Source organism: Erpetoichthys calabaricus, chromosome 2, assembly GCF_900747795.2.
Source record: "Erpetoichthys calabaricus chromosome 2, fErpCal1.3, whole genome shotgun sequence".
NCBI classification, from domain to species: domain Eukaryota; kingdom Metazoa; phylum Chordata; class Cladistia; order Polypteriformes; family Polypteridae; genus Erpetoichthys; species Erpetoichthys calabaricus.
This window is the reverse complement of record NC_041395.2, coordinates 340,914,145-340,938,188: the sequence shown is the minus strand read 5'-3', so window position 1 is coordinate 340,938,188 and position 24,044 is coordinate 340,914,145. Positions and strand designations below refer to the sequence as shown.

At 42.6% G+C, this 24,044-nt stretch overlaps 1 protein-coding gene across 4 annotated transcripts in view; it reads left to right on the top strand.

Moving 5' to 3' along the window:
- LOC114647356 (uncharacterized) overlaps nt 1-24,044 on the top strand; it is a 289,364-nt gene that overhangs the window by 1,218 nt on the left and 264,102 nt on the right. For 2 of the 4 annotated variants that reach the window (XM_051923416.1, XM_051923415.1), the window contains exons 3-6: nt 8,212-8,349; nt 8,559-8,697; nt 11,966-12,342; nt 12,451-12,531. In XM_051923416.1, the coding sequence (XP_051779376.1) occupies nt 8,212-8,349; nt 8,559-8,697; nt 11,966-12,342; nt 12,451-12,531 (735 nt within the window). The remainder of the gene's footprint in view (nt 1-8,211; nt 8,350-8,558; nt 8,698-11,965; nt 12,343-12,450; nt 12,532-24,044) is intronic. The other 2 variants (XM_051923418.1, XM_051923417.1) reach the window with 1 other exon arrangement.

Below are 24,044 nucleotides of genomic sequence, written 5' to 3'. Positions count from 1 at the left end.
TGGCAAGCTTGTTTAGATGGACTCGGGTGCTTTGAAATCTTTGGATTGCACATTTCAGAAACTTGTGACCTATTGAGGATGATCTGGACCCAGAATAAGTCACCGTGCAGAATGATTGTGTCTGTTATTATTATTATTATTATTATCCATCAATCCATCCATTTTCCAACCCGCTGAATCCGATCACAGGGTCACGGGGGTCTGCTGAAGCCAATCCCAGCCAACACAGGGCAAAAGGCAGGAAACAATCCTGGGCAGGGTGCCAACCCACCGCAGATTATTATTATTATTATTATTATTATTATTATTATTATTATTATTCGCTTCCCGGGTTCGCTTCCCGGGTCCTCCCTGCGTGGAGTTTGCATGTTCTCCCCGTGTCTGCATGGGTTTCCTCCGGGCGCTCCGGTTTCCTCTCACGATCCAAAGACATGGTGGATTGGTGACTCTAAATTAGCCCTAGTGTGTGCTTGGTGTACGGGTGTGTTTGTGTGTGTCCTGCAGTGGGTTGGCACCCTGCCCAGGATTGGTTCCTGCCTTGTGCCCTGTGTTGGCTGGAATTGGCTCCAACAGACCCCTGTGTTCGGATTCAGCGGGTTGGAAAATGGATGGATTATTATTATTATTATTATTATTATTATTATTATTGTAAAAAGACTCATGTGTCTTTAAGGCGCTGAGCCACAGTCACGTGAAAGCCGGCAGAGTGTGAAGTGAGCATTTAAGTTTGAGAGATGTACACGTGAAAGCCGGAACTACTGGAGACGCTAAAGAAAGTTTAAGTTTGTGCGTTTGTTGACTAAATGTAAGTTCTTATGTACATGTTTGGCAGTAAAGTGTTAAACGTTAGAGAGGAAATTGTTCTGAATTAATAGTCATGCTAATATTTTACATTACGTGAGACCAGCTATGTTATATGGGTTTGAAACGGTGGCACTGAACAGAAAGCAGGAGACAGAGCTGGAGGTGGCAGAGTTAAAGATGCTAAGATTTGCACTGGGTGTGATGAGGATGGACAGGATTAGAAATGAGGACATTAGAGGGTCAGCTCAAGTTGGACGGATGGGAGACAAAGTCAGAGAGGCGAGATTGTGTTGGTTTGGACATGTGCAGAGGAGAGATACTGAGTGTATTGGGAGAAGGATGATAGGGATGGAGCTGCCAGGGAAGAGGAACAGAGGAAGGCCGAGGAGAAGGTTTATGGATGTGGTGAGAGACGACATGCAGGTGATGGGTGTAACAGAGCAAGATGCAGAGGACAGAAAGATATGGAAGAAGATGATACGCTGTGGCAACCCCTAACGGGAGCAGCCGAAAGAAGAAGAACTGTTCATTATTACCGTAAATACCTTCAATACCGTTCAGTAAAACAGAGGTTGTTTATGCTCTGTTTAATATACAGTGGTGTGAAAAACTATTTGCCCCCTTCCTGATTTCTTATTCTTTTGCATGTTTGTCACACAAAATGTTTCTGATCATCAAACACATTTAACCATTAGTCAAATATAACACAAGTAAACACAAAATACAGTTTGTAAATGGTGGTTTTTATTATTTAGGGAGAAAAAAAAATCCAAACCTACATGGCCCTGTGTGAAAAAGTAATTGCCCCCTGAACCTAATAACTGGTCGGGCCACCCTTAGCAGCGATAACTGCAATCAAGCGTTTGCGATAACTTGCAATGAGTCTGTTACAGCGCTCTGGAGGAATTTTGGCCCACTCATCTTTGCAAAATTGTTGTAATTCAGCTTTATTTGAGGGTTTTCTAGCATGAACCGCCTTTTTAAGGTCATGCCATAGCATCTCAATTGGATTCAGGTCAGGACTTTGACTAGGCCACTCCAAAGTCTTCATTTTGTTTTTCTTCAGCCATTCAGAGGTGGATTTGCTGGTGTGTTTTGGGTCATTGTCCTGTTGCAGCACCCAAGATCGCTTCAGCTTGAGTTGACGAACAGATGGCCGGACATTCTCCTTCAGGATTTTTTGGTAGACAGTAGAATTCATGGTTCCATCTATCACAGCAAGCCTTCCAGGTCCTGAAGCAGCAAAACAACCCCAGACCATCACACTACCACCACCATATTTTACTGTTGGTATGATGTTCTTTTTCTGAAATGCTGTGTTCCTTTTACGTCAGATGTAACGGGACATTTGCCTTCCAAAAAGTTCAACTTTTGACTCATCAGTCCACAAGGTATTTTCCCAAAAGTCTTGGCAATCATTGAGATGTTTCTTAGCAAAATTGAGACAAGCCCTAATGTTCTTTTTGCTTAACAGTGGTTTGCGTCTTGGAAATCTGCCATGCAGGCCGTTTTTGCCCAGTCTCTTTCTTATGGTGGAGTCGTGAACACTGACCTTAATTGAGGCAAGTGAGGCCTGCAGTTCTTTAGATGTTGTCCTGGGGTCTTTTGTGACCTCTCGGATGAGTCGTCTCTGCGCTCTTGGGGTAATTTTGGTCGGCCGGCCACTCCTGGGAAGGTTCACCACTGTTCCATGTTTTTGCCATTTGTGGATAATGGCTCTCACTGTGGTTCTCTGGAGTCCCAAAGCTTTAGAAATGGCTTTATAACCTTTACCAGACTGATAGATCTCAATTACTTCTGTTCTCATTTGTTCCTGAATTTCTTTGGATCTTGGCATGATGTCTAGCTTTTGAGGTGCTTTTGGTCAACTTCTCTGTGTCAGGCAGCTCCTATTTAAGTGATTTCTTGATTGAAACAGGTGTGGCAGTAATCAGGCCTGGGGGTGGCTACGGAAATTGAACTCAGGTGTGATACACCACAGTTAGGTTATTTTTTAACAAGGGGGCAATTACTTTTTCACACAGGGCCATGTAGGTTTGGATTTTTTTTCTCCCTAAATAATAAAAACCATCATTTAAAAACTGCATTTTGTGTTTACTTGTGTTATATTTGACTAATGGTTAAATGTGTTTGATGATCAGAAACATTTTGTGTGACAAACATGCAAAAGAATAAGAAATCAGGAAGGGGGCAAATAGTTTTTCACACCACTGTAGACCCAACCTGTAAATTATTGGGATATTGCATTAAATCTTTAAGAGATGATGTGTATTAATTTGGATGTAAACCTGCCGCATTGAGTTTGCAATTGCAAATACCTTTCGTTAATAGTTTGCAGCTACAGTGCCATCTATTGGAATTTTTCTGTATTGCACAGTGAAACAACATTTACTGTACATATGTACTAAATGTTCTATTTTGTTGTTTGCCTTGTTAGAACCATATTATTATTATTACTAGGGGCTTTGCCCCCTGCTCGCTCCGCTCTCCAACTCCCTTACACATCCCCCCCCCCCCCCCCAATCTCTGCCGCTCGCGTTGTGAACAGGGGGGCTGAACGCACCCCAAGGAGACGCGGTTGCTCCTCTGAAACCCTCTTAAACGGTGATACAATGGGAAACAAATAGTTTTTTTTTTTTCCTCCTTTTTACTCGATCAGCTGCTGGCTGATCTGTATCTCGTGCGGCGCACTTTTGTCATATCACCTATGTCAATATATTCGATCTCTTTTCGCTTTTACGTTTTCGTCAATATCGCATTGAATTTTGATTCCGTGTTTGGAATTACATCATGCCAACGCAACGTGTAAACTGCCCGTGAGTGAATATCGTTTCTTTCTCTTTACAAGATATGTGTCTGACAATAGCATTCACACAAATGAGAAATGATTTCTCTCAGGATTTCACTTTCACCAAACAACAAATCTTAATTCTCGCGGATACGCCTCTTCATTGGGAAGAAACACTACTTTTTATTCCCTGATGGCAAAATGAATTACACGATCTACAAGTGTCTGACTTAAAATTTATATCCAAACAATATATCTGATCTCTTTTCGCTGTTACGTTATTTCACCAAGTAATACTTTCAGTCTGCGGTGGGTTGGCACCGCAACTGATGTCATACGTACACTGTCATGGAATTATGGAGTGTAATAGGACCTCTTGTGCCCCCTGCCATAGCTTTAAGCAGGTTAATTGAAATGCAAGTTGCAGTACCAGCAAAAAGTCGGGAGGCGCAGTGTAATCAAGTTGGAACATAAGGTCAGAGTCTCTGTTTACTGTCTAAATGTGCCTTTTGTCACTTTCCTGCTCCGCTGACAAACTGAGGAGATCGTTCCTCCCCCACACTAAGCGACTCTTCAATTCCACCCCAGGTGGTAAACATTAACATTATTTAAAGTTATTGACTGTCTGTATACCTGCATTGTTATCACTCTTTAATTTAATATTTTCTTTATCAGTATGCTGCTGGAGTATGTGAATTTCCCCTTGGGATTAATAAAGTATCTATCTATCTATCTATCTATCTATCTATCTATCTATCTATCTATCTATCTATCTATCTATCTATCTATCTATCTATCTATCTATCTATCTATCTATCTATCTATCTATCTATCTATCTATCTATCTATCTATCTATCTATCTATCTATCTATCTACAGTTGGACAGAGACAACTTTTTTCTAATTTTGCTTCTGTACATTACCACAATGAATTTTAAATGAAACAACTCCGATACAGTTGAAGTGCAGACTTTCAGCTTTAATTCAGTGGGGTGAACAAAACGATTGCATAAAAATGTGAGGCAACTAAAGCATTTTTTGAACACAATCCCTTCATTTCAGGGGCTCAAAAGTAATTGGACAATTGACTCAAAGGCTATTTCATGGTCAAGTCTGTCATTATGTCATTATCAGTTAAGCAGATAAAAGGCCTGGAGTTGATTTGAGGTGTGGTGCTTGCATGTGGAAGATTTTGCTGTGAACAGACAACATGCGGTCAAAGGAGCTCTCCATGCAGGTGAAAGAAGCCATCCTTAAGCTGTGAAAACAGAAAAAACCCATCTGAGAAATTGCTACAATATTACGAGTGGCAAAATGTACAGTTTGGTACATCCTGAGAAAGAAAGCAAGTACTGGTGAACTCAGCAACACAAAAAGACCTGGATGTCCACAGAAGACAACAGTGGTGGATGATCGCTGAATCATTTCCATGGTGAAGAGAAACCCCTTCACAACAGCCAACCAAGTGAACAACACTCTCCAGGGGGTAGGCGGGCGTATCGATATCCAAGTCTACCATAAAGAGAAGACTGCATGAAAGTAAATACAGAGGGTGCACTGCAAGGTGCAAGCCACTCATAAGCCTCAAGGACAGAAAGGCTAGATTGGACTTTACTAAAGAACATCTAAAAAAGCCAGCACAGTTCTGGAAAAACATTCTTTGGACAGATGAAACCAAGATCAACCTCTACCAGAATGATGGCAAGAGAAAAGTATAAAGAAGGCGTGGAACAGCTCATTATCCAAAGCATAGCACATCATCTGTAAAACACGGTGGAGGGAGGCAGTGTGATGGCTTGGACGTGCATGGCTGCCAGTGGCACTGGGACACTAGTGTTTACTGATGATGTGACACAGGACAGGAGCAGCCAAATGAATTCTGAGGTGTTCAGAGACATACTGTCTGCTCAAATCCAGCTAAATACAGCAGTCAAATTGATTCATGATACAGATGGACAATGACCCAAAACATACAGCCAAAGCAACCCAGGAGTTTATTAAAGCAAAGAAGTGGAAACTTCTTGAATGGCCAAGTCAGTCACCTGATCTTAACCCAATTGAGCAGGCATTTCACTTGTTGAAGACTAAACTTCAGACAGAAAGGCCCACAAACAAAGAGTAACTGAAAGCCGCTGCAGTAAAGGCCTGGCAGAGCATTAAAAAGGAGGAAACCCAACATCTGGTGATGTCCAGGAGTTCAAGACTTCAGGCCGTCATTGTCAGCAAAGGGTTTTCAACCAAGTATTAGAAATGAACATTTGATTTCCAGTTATTTAATTTATCCAATTACTTCTGAGCCCCTGAAATGAAGGGATTGTGTTCAAAAAATGCTTTAGTTGCCTCACATTTTTATGCAATCGTTTTGCTCACCCCACTGAATTAAAGCTGAAAGTCTGCACTTCAACTGCATCGGAGTTGTTTCATTTCAAATTCATTATGGTAATGTACAGAACCAAAATTAGAGAAAAGTGGTCTCTGTCCAAATATCTATCTATCTATCTATCTATCTATCTATCTATCTATCTATCTATCTATCTATCTATCTATCTATCTATCTATCTATCTATCTATCTATCTATCTATCTATCTATCTATCTATCTATCATATAGTGCGTTTCACTTTATCTATCTATCTATCTATCTATCTATCTATCTATCTATCTATCTATCTATCTATCTATCTATCTATCTATCTATCTATCTATCTATCTATCTATCTATCTATCTATCTATCTATCTATCTATCTATCTATCTATCTATCTATCTATCTAAATGTGACAGAAAGCCGCTTCGGGGATCGATGTGCTTACTTCGATGTTTGATTAACGGTTCAATGCGGTGAAGCAAAATGCCAACATACAAGTGCATTCGTGGTGCTTTTATATTCAAGCGTTTTAAAAGTCTTACATACCATATTCTGTGCCGTCTTTATTTATTGATTTATTTTTTATTTTTTGCACCTTCACAACAGCATCAGAATGTATAGCAGAGTATTTGAGCCACTGAGCAAAAAAATAAGGACATACTAAAAAGTTCTGTTTTGTGATTAAAGTGGAAATTTTGGCTTTAATATTGAAATGTCCATTTTAACCTTGTAGTTCATTTTATCATTGAAGTAGACCGTCGTAAACATCATCTTAAAATGACCCAGTTGTTAATAGTATCTACTTCTGGGGTTTCGTCCTGAACTGACAGCAACAGCAAGCAACAACAGATCACCACACAGAACACGTTACATTTATGATATTCCAGCTCTCTGCACATTTAGAATCCTTAGAGTTATACTTGATATCACTGTCATGATGAAATGCATTAAAGTATGTTACATTTTTCAGATAAATCGTTAACCTCTTTTAAATAATGAATACTATTAATAATTACACATATGGGGGGGGCGGCACGGTGGCGGAGCAGTAGCGCTGCTGCCTCACAGGGAGTCACATCCCTGGTGTTCCCTGACTGGGGGTTGCATGATTTCCTTGTGCGTTTCCGCAGTGTGGCTGACCGGGATGCCCCTGCTCTATATGTTCCAGGGGAGCAAGCATGAGCTGCGCAGTACCTCCCCCGGACCACTTGGTGGCAGCCCCCCTGGGTGACTGTGGTGCCTCAGATACCCACAGGGCTGCTGGGATTCGGGTTGGCCACCAGGAGGTGCTGCAGGTGTTCCTGGGCCCGTCTGGGCTGTAGATCAGCCAAACACCCGGAGGTGCAATCGGAGGCAGGTGGTCAAGCAACTAAAGCACTTCCGGGTGAGCTATAAAATGGGCCAACAGCCACCACTCCGTGAGCCAGAGTCTGGAGGAGGAGGACAATGCTAGCTGGGAGGAGTGGTGGTAAAGAGAGTAGTGTGCCTTTTGTTTTTGGTTTTGTGCTTTTGGGACTGTGCTGTGGCTGAGGGGCACGTGTTCCCCAGCTGAAGAAAAATAAATCCTTTCGGTTTAATTTTAACGTGCCTCTGTTGTCAGTCTGTGTTGGGTCGGGTGCATATATAGCGCCTTTCTTACATCGCTTTCTTTCCAAAGACAAGAAGGTTTGGGGATTTGGTGACACTGACATTTTTGCTGTTGATTTTATTTATTTATATATATATTTTTATTTATTTATTCACTAGGGGGGCCAGGCCCCCTGGCGCCATTGGCACCCAACCCCCACTTGCTGCCTGGTAGGCCGCAAAACCACGACTTTCTTGATATTTGAGTTTAAAAACGGAATAAGAATCTGAAAATCTAACAACATCACATTAAAGTACGATAAATTCTGAAAGGAATGATACCAAACATATATATGTAGGTTATAAAATAAGCCCGATTTAAAGTGTGACAAAAAAGTGACATAAAAATGTTATTTATTTATTTTCTCAGGAAAGCAGCCTCAGAGGAATCAGCATAAAACTGAATTAAAAAATATTATGTGGTGTTTTCCACAGATAGGGAATAACAAAACCAATATATTAAAATAGCAGTTATGTAAGTATGTATATAACTTGAAATTTTAGAAACAAGGACAGTGGGATTATTTACGATCTTTGAAGAGCACCCAAAGGTTTTTAAATTTACTAACACAGTGTACTTTGGAGTCTTTCTTTCTTCACATATTTATTTGTTCGTATTTTTAACAGTGAAAACGGTTGCTGTTGGGTCTACAATTTATATGGATTCCCAAACTGGCTGCTGTCAACTCACGTGGACCTGGGCATGAGATCCGACACTGGAATTCCCAACAGATCTCCAGTCACAACACTCCCTCCAAAGCTAAGGTTTGGTTTTAAACAAAATGTGAATTTATCAATTCTTTCTTTCTTTCTTTCTTTCTTTCTTTCTTTCTTTCTTTCTTTCTTTCTTTCTTTCTTTCTTTCTTTCTTTCTTTCTTTCTTTCTTTCTTTCTTTCTTTCTTTCTTTCTTTGGTGGGATGTTTGTGGTAAAATTATCTATAATGTGTCTAACATGTGTTTCTAATCATATCAAGGGTCCCACAAAACTGCCCCACCACCTACTCACTGCTGGCCTATGACCCTGATGGTGACCACGTGAAATGCAGATATGGAAAGTCAAACAACAGTGAGTGCTCCACCTGTGCTGAACCAGCTGGCTTTGGACTAAATGAGGTAAGAGAGCCTGAAGGAAATTGTAAATCAAGCAAATAAATATACAGAGAAAGAAACAAATACATAAATATGACCACCAGGGAGTGATAACTCCATGAATAGATGAGGTTCAATGCTGGGAAATGCATTTCAGAAAAGCCTTTTGGCTTACAGTACTACCACAAAGCCAAATCAGCATAAGAACTACAACAACAACACGTTTTTTACTAAATATACTTCATGTGGTAAGAATTACAGTGCCCTCCATTGAAACAGCTCTACTTATCATTGTTAACTCAGCTAGCAACATGTCATCTGTTCTCATCCTGCTATTTCTCTTCACTGCCGTTAACCGTTCTGAAATTCAATGTTTAGGAATTTCCTCAGTGTACAGTGAATTTTTTTCAAAAATGAACATCCTTACATCCTTCACATTCTCTACAACTCTGTGATGGCCAGCATGATTTTCAGCTCTGTTTGTTTCTGGGCTGGTAACATCACACCAAGAGAGGTCCAGCAAATCAACAAGCTCATTAAAAAAGGGCAGGCTCAGTTATAAGACACACTTTGGACCTCCTGGAGGTGGTAGAGGAGGAGAGAATGAAGACAAAACGGAGTGCCATTATGAACAAAGCTGCACATCCTCTCTCTGATACACCCACACTGAGGATTTTCAGCCAACGAATCAATTAGAAGAAGTTTATCCAGAAACACGACAGGGCACCTTTATAACAACGACAATATGCCTGTACAGCGCCTCACTGGCACTGCTTTTTAGACATTCTGGTGTGTGTTCAGAACGTAGTGTTTATTTATTTATTTATTTATATAAAGACCTCCTGTAATAACTCAAATATCCCCCTGGGGAAGAAAAAATATCTATCTATCTATCTATCTATCTATCTATCTATCTATCTATCTATCTATCTATCTATCTATCTATCTATCTATCTTTTGTAACCACCAGGGGGCACCCCAGAACCCCAAAATTCAGACACAGAAATTCTCAGCACACTTTTAGGTTTAAATAAAATTTAACCAAAGCACCTTGTGCTTTGTGAAACAGGGGGCTCCCTTTTAAGCAGGACCCGAGAATGGTTCCAACCATCCTCCTTCCCTGCCGGGATGCCTATTCTCCTATACTCTCTATCTATCTATCTATCTATCTATCTATCTATCTATCTATCTATCTATCTATCTATCTATCTATCTATCTATCTATCTATCATATAGTGCCTTTCATATCTATCTATCTATCTATCTATCTATCTATCTATCTATCTATCTATCTATCTATCTATCTATCTATCTATCTATCTATCTATCTATCTATCTATCTATCTATCTATCTATCTATCTATCTATCATCATAGTGCCTTTCATATCTATCTATCTATCTATCTATCTATCTATCTATCTATCTATCTATCTATCTATCTATCTATCTATCTATCTATCTATCTATCTATCTATCTATCATATAGTGCCTTTCATATCTATCTATCTATCTATCTATCTATCTATCTATCTATCTATCTATCTATCTATCTATCTATCTATCTATCTATCTATCTGTTTAAAAGCAGTCGGTATAAACTTTTCAACTCATTTTCACCATTGTGACGAATATGTAAAATTTAGAAAATTGAATGCCAAAGCCACGTGCTGACATGGGGCTTCAAAATGTGAATTTGGCTTTTTGATCTTTGGATACTTGCAGTGTGTCAAGGCACTGTATGACTAGCTACATAACTATGTTATGTGAAATTTGGAACTTAAAATGAAAACTTTTTGCATAATTTTTACCTGTTTACAATAGCACAGGATGTGTATGTTAATACTTAAGGTTCACATTTGATGTTTTTGTTTAATTATTTAGAAATGTTAAAAATAAAAAAAAAATAAAAAATTACAGGGCATCATTGCCATTATCAATGTGCTGCCTGAAGTGATCACCTTGTCACCTCAGTCCACATGCTGGTCAGGCCTGACAGGTGTGGGTGTGGGGACCTGGCATGATATTGGGGGTGTAATGACCCCCTGGAGCCAGGTCTGATCTGAGTGTTTGTACATCATGGAAAGTGATTGTCCTGTGTGGTGCTCATTTTGTTTGAATATCGCATATCTGTGTGTGATAAATATTCTCTGTTTAACTCTTTGAGGGCTGAACATTTTTTCAGCGGCTGGCAGGAATACACAGCAGAACAGCTGCCAGGCACCCGAGCTAAAGGCGGATCTAGCGAGAGAACAAAGCGAATGTACAAAGCAAAATACTCCATAGATAACGTTTTGCGTATTATTGCTGAATCGCACTCTGACTTATCGCACTCTGATTTTGATGCAAGTGATCTGGAGATCGATAGTGAAAGTGATGTACCAGCATCAGCTGAATAGTCTCCAGCTGATCATTGTGCTGATTGCGTTTGTGTAGCGGTTGGCAGCTGTGTGAAGACACTATTATATGTTGTTATAAGATGACACCCGCCTCAAAAGAGTTAAGGTAGGTATATCTTAGGTAATAGCATTCTCAATTATTTATTTATTGTATAGTCCACCGGCGGCACGGTGGCGCAGTGGGTAGCGCTGCTGCCTCGCAGTTGGGAGATCTGGGGACCTGGGTTCGATTCCCGGGTCCTCCCTGCGTGGAGTTTGCATGTTCTCCCCATGTCTGCGTGGGTTTCCTCCGGGCGCTCCGGTTTCCTCCCACAGTCCAAAGACATGCAGGTTAGGTGGTTTGGCGATTCTATATTGGCCCTAGTGTGTGCTTGGTGTGTGGGTGTGTTTGTGTGTGTTCTGCGGTGGGTTGGCACCCTGCCCAGGATTGTTTCCTGCCTTGTGCCCTGTGTTGGCTGGGATTGGCTCCAGCAGACCCCTGTGACCCTGTGTTCGGATTCAGCGGGTTGGACAATGGATGGATGGATGGATGGATGTATAGTCCACATTACCAGAGTAATGTTTCGGTGTTCAGCCAACACTGAAGCAGTAACGTGACCCTCGATTATAACTGAATATGTCACACGCACTGATCAGACTGTGTGACTCGTCAATAAATTACCACCTACTGTATAATGGGCAACTTGAGTTTGGTGGTTTACTAAGCGAGAGTGCGGATTCATAATCTGGCCATCTGATAGTGAAGAACAGAATTCATTAGTCCTCACCACCATGCCTGCCCTAGGTTTTGGTGAGCGTTGTTCTTAATATAACGCCCATCTGACAGTATGCTGCAAACTGCACATTCTATGAAGTTTTAGAGGGGAACTGTGTTCTTTGTTTTTTTATTTTTCAGATATTGTGTGAACTTTCTTACTATGGCTCACAAACTGGGGTGTACATCTTTGAACTTGTCATGGAAGATTTTACGCAGCGGCACATTCAGTTACAATACACTGATGGCTCATCAGTGAGCAAAGCCCCCCTTTACTCTGTCAGGAAACGTAAAAGTGCTTTTTCAACAACCCCAAGCAATTCGGATTGGCCAATGAATTATGCTCCAACATTATCAGCTGCTTTAATGACAAGTCCAGGTAGCTGGCCCTGGTGGTTTCGGTTGTGGTGGAATGAACACTCCACAACAACGGCTCCCTATACAACAACCCCAAGCAACTGGGATTGGTCAACGAGTACAGAAACAACAACAGCAGCTCCTACCACATCAAGCAACTGGTGGTGGACAACGAGTACGGAAACAACAACAGCAGCTCCTACCACATCAAGCAACTGGTGGTGGACAACGAGTACGGAAACAACAACAGCAGCTCCTACCACATCAAGCAACTGGTGGTGGACAACGAGTACGGAAACAACAACAGCAGCTCCTTCCACATCAAGTCCAGACAGCTGGCCCTGGTGGTGGTGGAATGGACAATCCACAACAACAGCTCCTTATACAACAACATCAAGCAACTGGTGGTGGTCAACGAGTACGGAAACAACAGCAGCTCCTACCACATCAAGCAACTGGTGGTGGTCAACGAGTACGGAAACAACAACAGCAGCTCCTACCACATCAAACTACTGGTGGTGGACAACGAGTACGGAAACAACAACAGCAGCTCCTACCACATCAAACTACTGGTGGTGGACAATGAGTACGGAAACAACAACATCAGCTCCTACCACATCAAGTCCAGACAGCTGGCCCTGGTGGTGGTGGTGGTGGAATGGACAATCCACAACAACAGCTCCTTATACAACAACATCAAGCAACTGGTGGTGGTCAACGAGTACGGAAACAACAACAGCTCCTACCACATCAAGCAACTGGTGGTGGACAACGAGTACGGAAACAACAACAGCAGCTCTTTCCACATCAAGTCCAGACAGCTGGCCCTGGTGGTGGTGGTGGTGGAATGGACAATCCACAACAACAGCTCCTTATACAACAACATCAAGCAACTGGTGGTGGTCAACGAGTACGGAAACAACAGCAGCTCCTACCACATCAAGCAACTGGTGGTGGACAACGAGTACAGAAACAACAACAGCAGCTCCTACCACATCAAGCAACTGGTGGTGGACAACGAGTACAGAAACAACAACAGCAGCTCCTTATACAACAACACCAACCCCTTATACAACTAGCCAAAATGGTTGGAGGCCTACCACCCAACCATCAACATTCTCACCACCTACAGACTATGACCCACTAAGTAAAATACCCATCCAGTTCCTTGTGGAAGGTCAGTCAAATTTTTCTACTGACTGTGTTTCAGTTTTATTTAATTGCTTGTGTAGTCTTTCTAAACTTGAAAGGCAATGCATATATTCAAACTAAGAGATACAGTTTTTAGTATAAATAATGGTTTTCTGTTAGCCTCATATATTCAAAAATGAGAACGAATGTAGCACATACTCAGTATGTGGATCTAGTGTCATGGTGAAATCCTAATGGGTACAAAATCAAAGCTAATAAACTTGGAGGTGCTGTGCAATCAAACTGTGGGGCACCCAGCTCCATGACATAACAGAGGGTAACATTGGGTGACAGTAATGATTATTTTGGATTTGGCTGACATCTTTATCCGTCTACTGTGACCAACTAAGTAAAATAATTAAAACTAAAAAGGGCCTGAAACAGAAAGTAGGTTTATGAAAACAGGCCTCAAAACTAAAAGAAGATGCGGCTGTGAAACTCAAAAATCAGGCTTATGGCCTGCACACGAAAAGGCCAAGTCTATAAATTCTGAAATGGACATTGGGTGCTGCAAATTTCTGGCCCAAGTGAGATGAAAAAATAATCTTTAGGATAAAATGTATTAATAAAAAAAAATGTTGCCTCCTATGGGGTAACTCAAAAATGAACAATAGGCCAAATAGTTGAGAGCCCATAGGCCAAAAAAATAATAAAAAGAATGTAAGTTGTTTGAAGAAGGAATCCAAAATGCTAAACAACCAGTGCTCTAGCCAATGCTTTGGCACCAGACTAGGCACTTTAAGGCTTTGTATCGGACTACCTTCAACAGGGGGCCCGCCCCCCTTTGCTTCAACATAGAAAGAAGAATGAGATCAAGATAAAAGGAAGTCAACAGTGTTGCGCAAGTTCACACCTCACAAGAACTCGTTTAAAGTTCAGTTCACACAGATTAAAATGAATACATTCACGTTCATATTTCACCATTTCAATTTTGAACTATTCATGTTCAGTTCATTTTGTATTTTTTAAGGAGTGAGAATAAATGACCCACGAGTTTACTTTTTTCACATTTGCATGCCTCATATTAGGCTATTACAGTGTTCTTGAATAAAATACAATAATTAGGAAGACCTTTTTATTTAAATACACTTTATTGCAGGTATCTCCAACGTTTTTTCCCCTGAGAGCTACTTTTACAAAATGAAAATGGCCGAGAGATACTCGTGTGTTCTAACGTTCCTTCTCATAGCTTATTTCAACCCAAACAAACTGAATAAGCTTGTTTTGCCTGAACATTTACAAAATGTTGGTGTCCACAACTCACATTTTGCATTAAAACATCAGAAGAAAATATTTAGTTCACCTGCAAGTGCATTTTGTATGTCTGTATGCATTTTTTAGTGTATCTCACACTATTGGATTAAAACACGAATGCTGTCAAAACAAAACAATGCAGTTACAAATCCATAGGTATGACTTATTCATTTGTCATTTTGTCACTGTTTCACTTTATTCACAGGTCCAGTCGCGTGTGTGACGTGTTGTTTAGTTAGTCAGATGACTGGCACTGAGGTGTATGGTGGAGTGGAGCCACTCAGGTCACTCTGATGGAGTCATTTAAATGTCCGTCTGTCAGTCTTGTTCTGATCTTTGATTTCATGACATTAATGTCAGACTCACAGAGGTATGGAGACCCAAACAAAGCAGACATTTTCAGAGCTGCTTGGTAAAGATTCTTCTAGTTATCTGGCTCTGCTAAACTCCAGAAATTCTGAGAATGCTGTTGAGACTATAACTGCACATTATTTTGAAGGTTTACTAATATATAATATATAAAATCCAATGTATCTCTATCCACTTTTCACGAGAGAACTACTTAACGGATTTAGATTTGGTTTTTTTCAATAATTTGCTTGAACATTCCGGCTGATTTTGCGACTTCTCTCATTTCACTGTGTGTCATAGTTCACTTGCAGTACCGATTTATTTGCGTGAATCTCGGAGACATGCAGTGGGCTGAGGGCTGGGGCCTTCCTCACTCACTCGCCAACTACAGGGTGTGATCCTGAACTCCGCTTAGCTAGTGAATGACAGAACAATTGAATTCAACTTTGTCTGATTTTTAAAATAAAGTGTTACTTAGGTCATTAAAGGCCTGGACCCGAGTGCTGCCATGCAGTGGGCGACGCCTCAGCACCACACCAGTTCCGATCCCCAACAGACCTGACCCTGTTGGCTCTCCAACGGTTTCGAGGGCTTTCCCCCATCCCCTTCATGATACGAGCAGCCTTCCTATGGGCAGCTGCAGCATAGCTACTCCCGCGGAGAGCAAAAAGGAGTAATTTCTGTCATCTCTGAGCTTCTTTTACGGTGGCTGGAGTGCCAATCCTGCCACCAACCCCCATGATTTCCTGCAAGTTGGAGGACCGCTTGCCGGATGCAGTTTAACGTCATACCCATGCCTTTAATGACCTCTTGGGCACAGCCATCAGCAGTGTGTCTGTCTGCAGAGAGAGTGTCGACTTGTTGAGAGGTTTACTTACCTTGGTTTACTCGGGTGACTCTTCCTATGAAGTCAGTAGACAGATTGGGAGAGCATTGGGGGTCATGAGGTCGCTGGAATGGAGTGTGTGGTGCTCCCAATATGTATGCAAAAGGACAAAGGTCCAATTCTTTAGAGTCCTAGTGCTTCCTGTCTTGCTATATGGTTGCGAGACATGGACGCTATCCAGTGACCTGAGGCGAAGCCTGGACTCCTTTGGTACTGTGTCTCTCCGGAATATCCTTGGGTACCTTGGTTTGACTTTGTATCGAATGAACGGTTGCTCATGGAGTCCCGAATGAGGCACATTACCTGCTGTGGCGACTGGCTCGGACATAGACAGGCAGACACGCTCATGTCACCCAGTCACCCAACACACGTTTATTTACAAAGTCCTTATGTTTACAAACCCCAAAGACCCCAAAGTGCTGGCCACACAACAATACCTTCTCTCTCTTCAGGCTGCCTCCTTGCCTTCCTCCCGACATCATCTTCCTTCCACCCGAATCTTGTCTCTGTCTGAAGGGAGGCGGCCCCTTTTATACACACCCGGATGTGCTCCAGGTGCTCCCCGGCAATCTTCCACCGGCACTCCCCAGTGTGGCGGAAGTGTCGGCTGCGTACCCGGAAACACTCCGGGTGTCCCTTCTTTTCTTCCCCCCAGCACTTCCGGGTGTGGCAGAAGTGCTGGGGTCCAGGGTCCCCAAGGCATCGGGGCACCCCCTGGCGGTGGCCACAGGCCCCTACAGGGTAGAGCTTCCAAGCCCTGTACCCATGGCCCCTAATACAACCAGGGCGGACACCCGCTTGCGGTCTGGAGGAGGAATGAGCCCTCCTCCTGTCTTCCTGGGCGTCCGTTCGGGTGCCACACTGCATTGTGAGGAAGCATCAGTTACGGCACTAAGGCTTGTAAGATCCTCATTGTTGGGGACCCGAGTGGCTGGACCAGACCAAGGGGTCACTCACATAACACCTGGCTGCAGCAGATAGAGGGTCATTTCTGGAGGGTGGGACTGGACCGCATGTCTGCCTGGGGGGTTGCAAACCGGGATCCCCAGTTGTTTCGTTGTGTAGTGGGTGTGGCAATGCACTGTACCGGTGCCTGCTCCCCAACTTGACTTGACTTGTTACTTAGGTCTTGATGAGTTTGAGTCCGGATATTCTCTTAAGTGTATGCCACATTGAAAAGATAGATTGCAATTCAGATTCTCAATTTAAATGCTTATTCTAAAATGTTGGGCGGAGTGGTGGCTCTGAGGTTAGGGATTTGCGCTGGCAATCAGAAGGTTTCCGGTTCAAATCCTGTAAATGTCAAAAGTGACTCCACTTCATTGGGCCCTTGAGCAAGGACCTTGACCCACAATTGCTCCGTCCTGGGTATGAAGTTAATCTGGATCCAGCCCTGCATGTAGGCCCTCCAACCTGCAGGAAAACCTGGGGGTTGGTGGCAGAATTGGCACTCCAGCCACCATAAATAACCTCACCTCCAGATTGGACAAACAAATAATTGATTTTTCTTCGTCTGTGGGCTACGCCTTCCTTGTACCCACAGACACAACACAGTCCCAAGCACAATAACAACACCAAACACTCTTCTTCTCGTCTCCTTCTCTCTCTTCCACCGCCACTCCTCAGCAAGCTTTGTCCTCCTTCCACCCGACTCTGGCCGCTGAGTGGTGGTCGCTGGCTCCCTTTTATTGGGTACCCAGAAGTGCTCCAGGTGTTTGATTGTCGCAATCCGGCTGCACTTCCGGGTAAAGCGAAACCAGTGTCCAAAAGGGATACTTAAGAAGGTTTGATTTCAGCTTGTTTAATCTGAGCAGCTCCTCTCCCTCTACAACTTCCAAATCAATCTGTACCTTCTTAGTAGTCCCTGTTACTGCTGGGAGGTTATCCACTTTCTCTCATGTGAAGACCTCAGAAAAAATGCAAGTTTAGAGCATTCACTATTCACAGTCTGTATTTTTAAATTCACCTATCCTGATGCAACTTCACCTCCTCCTTGACTGCTCTTTTACTACTAAAATCTCTTTGGGTCGTCTTCGTCCTATTTGTTATATTCCTCTCCAACTGGCTTTTAGCCTCCCTAATATCCTTCTTAATGGTTGCCCTCATGTTCTCATACGCCCTACGATTCACATTGGAGTTACTAATCTTATACACAATGTTTGTCTGTTGTTTCCTTTGCAGCTTCTGTTTCAACTCTTTATTAACCCACTACGGAGGTTTTTTGTTTTTTTTTAATTTCCTAATTCTAATTTTATGTATGTACTTGTCCAGAATTATCCATCCATCCATCCATTTTCCAACCCGCTGAATCCGAACACAGGGTCACGGGGGTCTGCTGGAGCCAATCCCAGCCAACACAGAGCACAAGGCAGGGAACCAATCCTGGGCAGGGTGCCAACCCACCGCAGGACACACACAAACACACCCACACACCAAGGCCAATTTAGAATCGCCAATCCACCTAACCTGCATGTCTTTGGACTGTGGGAGGAAACCGGAGCGCCCGGAGGAAACCCACGCAGACACAGGGAGAACATGCAAACTCCACGTAGGAAGGACCCGGGAATCGAACCCAGGTCCCCAGGTGTCCCAACTGCAAGGCAGCAGCGCTACCCACTGCGCCACCATGCTGCCCATCTGCTCAGATTTGCCCTGCCAAATTTAAACTTAGCAGTGTTAGTCTTTTGCATCAGCATTTTACATTTTTAGATTTGTCTTTTATCCAGGGACTCACCACTGAATTTTAATTTTGTTTCCTTCTTCTTTTTTGTGTTTTCCAGTTATTTCTTCAGTGCCCAGCTGCAACTTCGGGGATTACAGGCCTCGCTATTTGAACCCTACGCCTTCCCACGGCCAAATCCGAAAAGCATTTGTCAATAGTCAGTTTCAGTTCACCGTCAGAGCACAAGCATCATATGCTGTGTAAGTTATTTGGACCTTTCTTCTTGTGTAACCTTGCAAAATAAAATAACAAGCATATTTTATAGTGGACTACCACACCAGTCTATCTACTGTATATGTTTTATAGTAGGGGTCGCCAAGTCCGGTCCTGGAGAACCACCGTGGCTGCAGGTTTTCATTCAAACCCTTTTTTTTAATGAGTGCTCTGTTTGTGCTGCTTATTAACTTCTTGTGAATTCATTTTAATTGAATTGCTTTTTTAATGATTTGTTCCCCTGAATTTCTTCATCGTTCCTCTAAATTGCTTCATTGCTTTCCTTAAATGGCACCAAAATAGAAATGAAATGTGAAGCGAGTGAGCCAACAGAAGACCACCTACGTCAGGGCCTTAAACTCCAACCAATTTCACTCCAACCAGTTTCTTAATGAGGTGCCAATTCTTGTCGTTAATTAAATCCATTCTTTAATCTTGTGGCTTGTTGCTGCTCTCGTGGTGCATTAGCAGTCATTTCCAAAATTGTTGATTTTCTCTTTCTAAGAGCCCTGTTGTGAGAAGTCAAGCAAAATAGATAGATAGATAGATAGATAGATAGATAGATAGATAGATAGATAGATAGATAGATAGATAGATAGATAGATAGATAGATAGATAGATAGATAGATAGATAGATAGATAGATAGATAGATAGATAGATAGATACTTTATTAATCCCCAAGGGATTCTCATACTCCAGCAGCAGCATACTGATAAAAAACAATATTAAATTAAAGAGTGATAACAATGCAGGTATAACAGACAATAACTTTGTATAATGTTAACGTTTACCCCCCCGGTGGAATTGAAGAGTCGCATAGTGTGGGGGAGGAACGATCTCCTCAATCTGTCAGTGGAGCAGGATGATGACAGCAGTCTGTCGCTGAAGCTGCTCCTCTATCTGGAGATGATCCTGTTCAGTGGATGCAGTGGATTCTCCATGATTAACAGGAGTCTACTCAGCGCCCGTTGCTCTGCCACGGATGTCAGACTGTCCAGCTCCGTGCCTACAATAGAGCCTGCCTTCCTCACCAGTTTGTCCAGGCGTGAGGCGTCCCTCTTCTTTATGCTGCCTCCCCAGCACACCACCCCGTAGAAGAGGGCGCTCGCCACAACCGTCTGGTAGAACATCTGTAGCATCTTATTGCAGATGTTGAAGGACCCCATCCTTCTAAGGAAGTATAGTTGGCTATGTCCTCTCTTGCACAGAGCATCAGTATTGGCAGTCCAGTCCAATTTATCATCCAGCTGCACTCTCAGGTATTTATAGGTCTGCACCCTCTGCACACAGTCACATCTGATGATCACAGGGTCCATGAGGGGCCTGGGCCTCCTAAAATCCACCACCAGCTCCTTGGTTTTGCTGGTGTTCAGTTGTATGTGGTTTGAGTCACACCATTTAACAAAGTCCTTGATTAGGTTCCTATACTCCTCCTCCTGCCCACTCCTGATGCAGCCCACGATAGCAGTGTCGTCAGTGAACTTTTGCACGTGGCAGGACTCCGAGTTGTATTGTAATTACATCTCACCTGAAGAAGGGGCATGAGTTGCCTCGAAAGCTTGCATATTGTAATCTTTTTTGTTAGCCAATAAAAGGTGTCATTTTGATTGACGTCTCACTACATTCATAATGGCTAACACGGTACAACACCCTAATACTAAAATCCCTGTTAAAATGTTTGGGGAGCTGAGCAGATCGACATTCATGAGACCTTCATCTTTCTTTATTTTCTGATATTGTACATTGGACATGAGTTGTTTTGGCTCATTTTGTACCTCATTATTGTTTGGCTGCTAATTAAGGAAAAAAAAACAATTAAAGGGTCCGAGTCTTCAAAAATAAGTCAATTAACATTAGTTCAAAAGAAGTTAATTAGCAGCAAAAACAAGTTACTCATTAAGAAAAGGTTTAGAATGAAAACCTGCAGCCACGGTGGTCCTCCAGGACCGGAGTTGGCAACCCCTGTTTCATAGCACCTACATAAATAATAATAAAAATAATATTAATACATTCTATTTATATTGTTTTGCTTTCATTTTTTGCTGTTTAGCATCTAGGCTTCCCTCCACTAATGTGTAATATTCACCTTGATGATGCAACGACAGCCATATTGTACCAGTGTGCTCAACACACATTAGCTGTTACGTGGTGAAGGGGTGAGATAGCCAATTAAATGATTTAGGGGATAATTAAAGGGCAAGAAAGACCAGACCATGGTGGGCAATTTAGCCTGAACATCAGGATACACCCTACTCTTTACGAAGGATCCCCAGGGATCTTTTATGACCACAGAGAAGCAGGACCTTGGTTTTCCACCTCATCTGAAGGATGGTGCCATTTTTACAGCCCAGTGTCCCTGTTGCTGCACTGGGACATTGTGATCCACATTCAGACCACAGGGTAAGCGTCTCCTGCTGGCCTCACCAACAGCTCTTTCAAGCAATCTAAGCTTTTCCTGTTTGGTTTCCCATCCAAGTACTGGCTGAGCCTGAACAAGCTTCGCTTCAGGTGGATAATCTGTTCTGAACTGCATGTGGTATGGCCACTCAAACAAGCCTAAGTGTGATTAAAGTCTATATTTTCAAAAGTCTCCATTTTCATGGGTTAAAAATAAAACCTGTACCGATCCCCCAACTATCGGCAAGATGAAGTTGGCAGCTGAATGCAGTTGACTATTTCTTGATGGGGCCTTACAGACTGCTACCCTTGTTTCCCCTTTTCCCCAACAATAACAAGACACCACACTTATACTCTGTAGTTGAAAGTTGTGCTTATATTGAAACTAGCCATCCCCTGCGGCTTCGCCCGCATATTAGTGAAACAGGACAGCGAGGAGGGCCCCGCACAGCTCTCTAATCCTGATGTCACTGTTCCCCCTCCCCTTGGCCCGCAGCCTCTGTCTCGGATTAGCGCGAATATATCACTCCTGCAAGCGAATTCTGATTCTTAGTGCAATGAGAGAAGTCGCAAAATCAACCGGAATGTTCAAGCAAATTATAGAAAAAAAAAGATCTAAATCCGTTAAGTAGTTCTCTCGTTCGTTAAGCAAAGTTAAGGTTACGCCCTGAGGCAGATGCATGAGTGAGGAGGGAAACCGCCCCCCCCTCCCCTCGGCCCGCTGCGTGTTTCTCGGAGTCACGCTACGAAATCAGTACCGCAAGCGAACTATGATACTTTGCGTGAAGAGAAAGTCGCAAAATCAATGGAATGTTCAAGCAAATTATAGAAAAAACCCTGATCTAAATCTGTTAAGTAGTTCTCTCGTGAAAAGCGGACAGACATACAAACGGGTCTAAAAAAGTATATGAAATTTTGCGCTTGGACCACGAAATTTTTAAAACTGTTTCTTAGCGAGCACTTATGGGCCAAGAGTAACCTACATTCCAAATTTCAAGTCCCAAGTCCTAATAGTTCAGGAGATTTCATGATGAGAGAGTCAGTGGTATTTGCCTTTTATATATATATATATATAGAGAGAATAAACGAAGCCCCAAAATACAACGATTCATGCATGCACAATTCACAAATGCAAGATGAGCACAAAACAACGTGAAAAACACAAATGACAGTTAGCAGTCCAACAGATATGAATCCTGACAACCTGCAATTTCATTCAAAAAACAGATGAAGTTCAGTTCAATGCCATATGGAAGATGAGGAAGCTTTCTCGAAACAAAAATAAATAAATAATAACTTTTTTTCGTTCAGTTTTTTCACATTTGTCACACCGGGTCAGATATCTACCTGCAGATGGTGCAACACAGGCTTCCATCCGAATAGTCTGTATTTCCTTCCCACAATTACTGAACTCTTCTGATGTTTCAAAATCCCTCCTCTGTTAGGGTTCTTCCTGTTTCTTTTAACCAACATTCAACTTTTCACTTTGACTAATCCTCAGTATATCTTCTCCCTTAAAGGTTGTAACCAGCAGGGGGCACCATTGAGCCACAAGTCCTTTTTATTAATAGAGATTATCTTCACAGAACAAAATAATAATATCCAAAGTAAACAGCCCAGAAAACAATCCTTTCTTCAGATTCGTGCCGTGAAGCCTCATCCATCTCCTCCTGATTTTGCCTTCTGGTTCCCTTTATTTTTGACCCAGCAGTACTTCCAAGGATAGGGTATGGTCCATAGGAAGTACTTCTGCATCAGACAGGAGTCCCCATATCCCGCAGCAGTGCCCCCTGATGGCACCCACAGAACCCCAACAGGGCTATCATCTGGAACTCTAATCCCCATGACACTGTTGTCTCTTTCAGTCTACCCATCATACTGGCCTCCCTGCTGGGTAAGGATTCTTGTGCTCATCCAGTGAGAGAACCTGTCTTTCTGTTTTCTTTTCATATGCCATCCTGTCCGAGACAAGAAATCACCCTCTGGGCACTCACAAGGTGCAGATCTTGCATCCACTTAGGGACAACTCAACACAATCAAACCAATTGACAAACAATAAAGGGAGACAACAACACCACAAACAACACTTATGTGGCATCTGGTACTAATGGAGACTAATGTCCATCCATTTTCCAACCTGCTGAATCCGAACACAGGGTCACGGGGGTCTGCTGGAGCCATTCCCAGCCAACACAGGGCACAAGGCAGGAACCAATCCCGGGCAGGGTGCCAACCCACCGCAGGACACACACAAACACACCAGGGCCAGTTTAGATAGATAGATAGATAGATAGATACTTTATTAATCCCAATGGGAAATTCAGTTTAGAATCGCCAATCCACCTAACCTGCATGTCTTTGGACTGTGGGAGGAAACCGGAGCGCCCGGAGGAAACCCATGCAGACACGGGGAGAACATGCAAACTCCACGCAGGGAGGACCTGGGAAGCGAACCCGGGTCCCCAGGTCTCCCAACTGCAAGGCAGCAGCGCTACCCACTGCGCCACCGTGCCGCCCGGAGACTAATGTCTGTATTTTTAAATGAAAATGTAGCAGTGTGTATGTAGCCTTGGTTTTCAGATAACTCATTCACCATTAGACGCACACAACCCATCATCCCCAAGTTTCCTCATCTTCATGAACTGCAGGTAGGGACTGATGGCAGCTGTTGACACAATGTTTTCTGTAGCTGTAAAGATGAATATGGGCTGTCAGAACATAAAGAACATTTCCTTCCCACAATTACTGAACTCTTCTGATGTTTCAAAATCCCTCCTCTGTTAGGGTTCCTCCTGTTTCTTTTAACCAACATTCAACTTGTGTGAAGAACAAAGCGATTTGTCATATT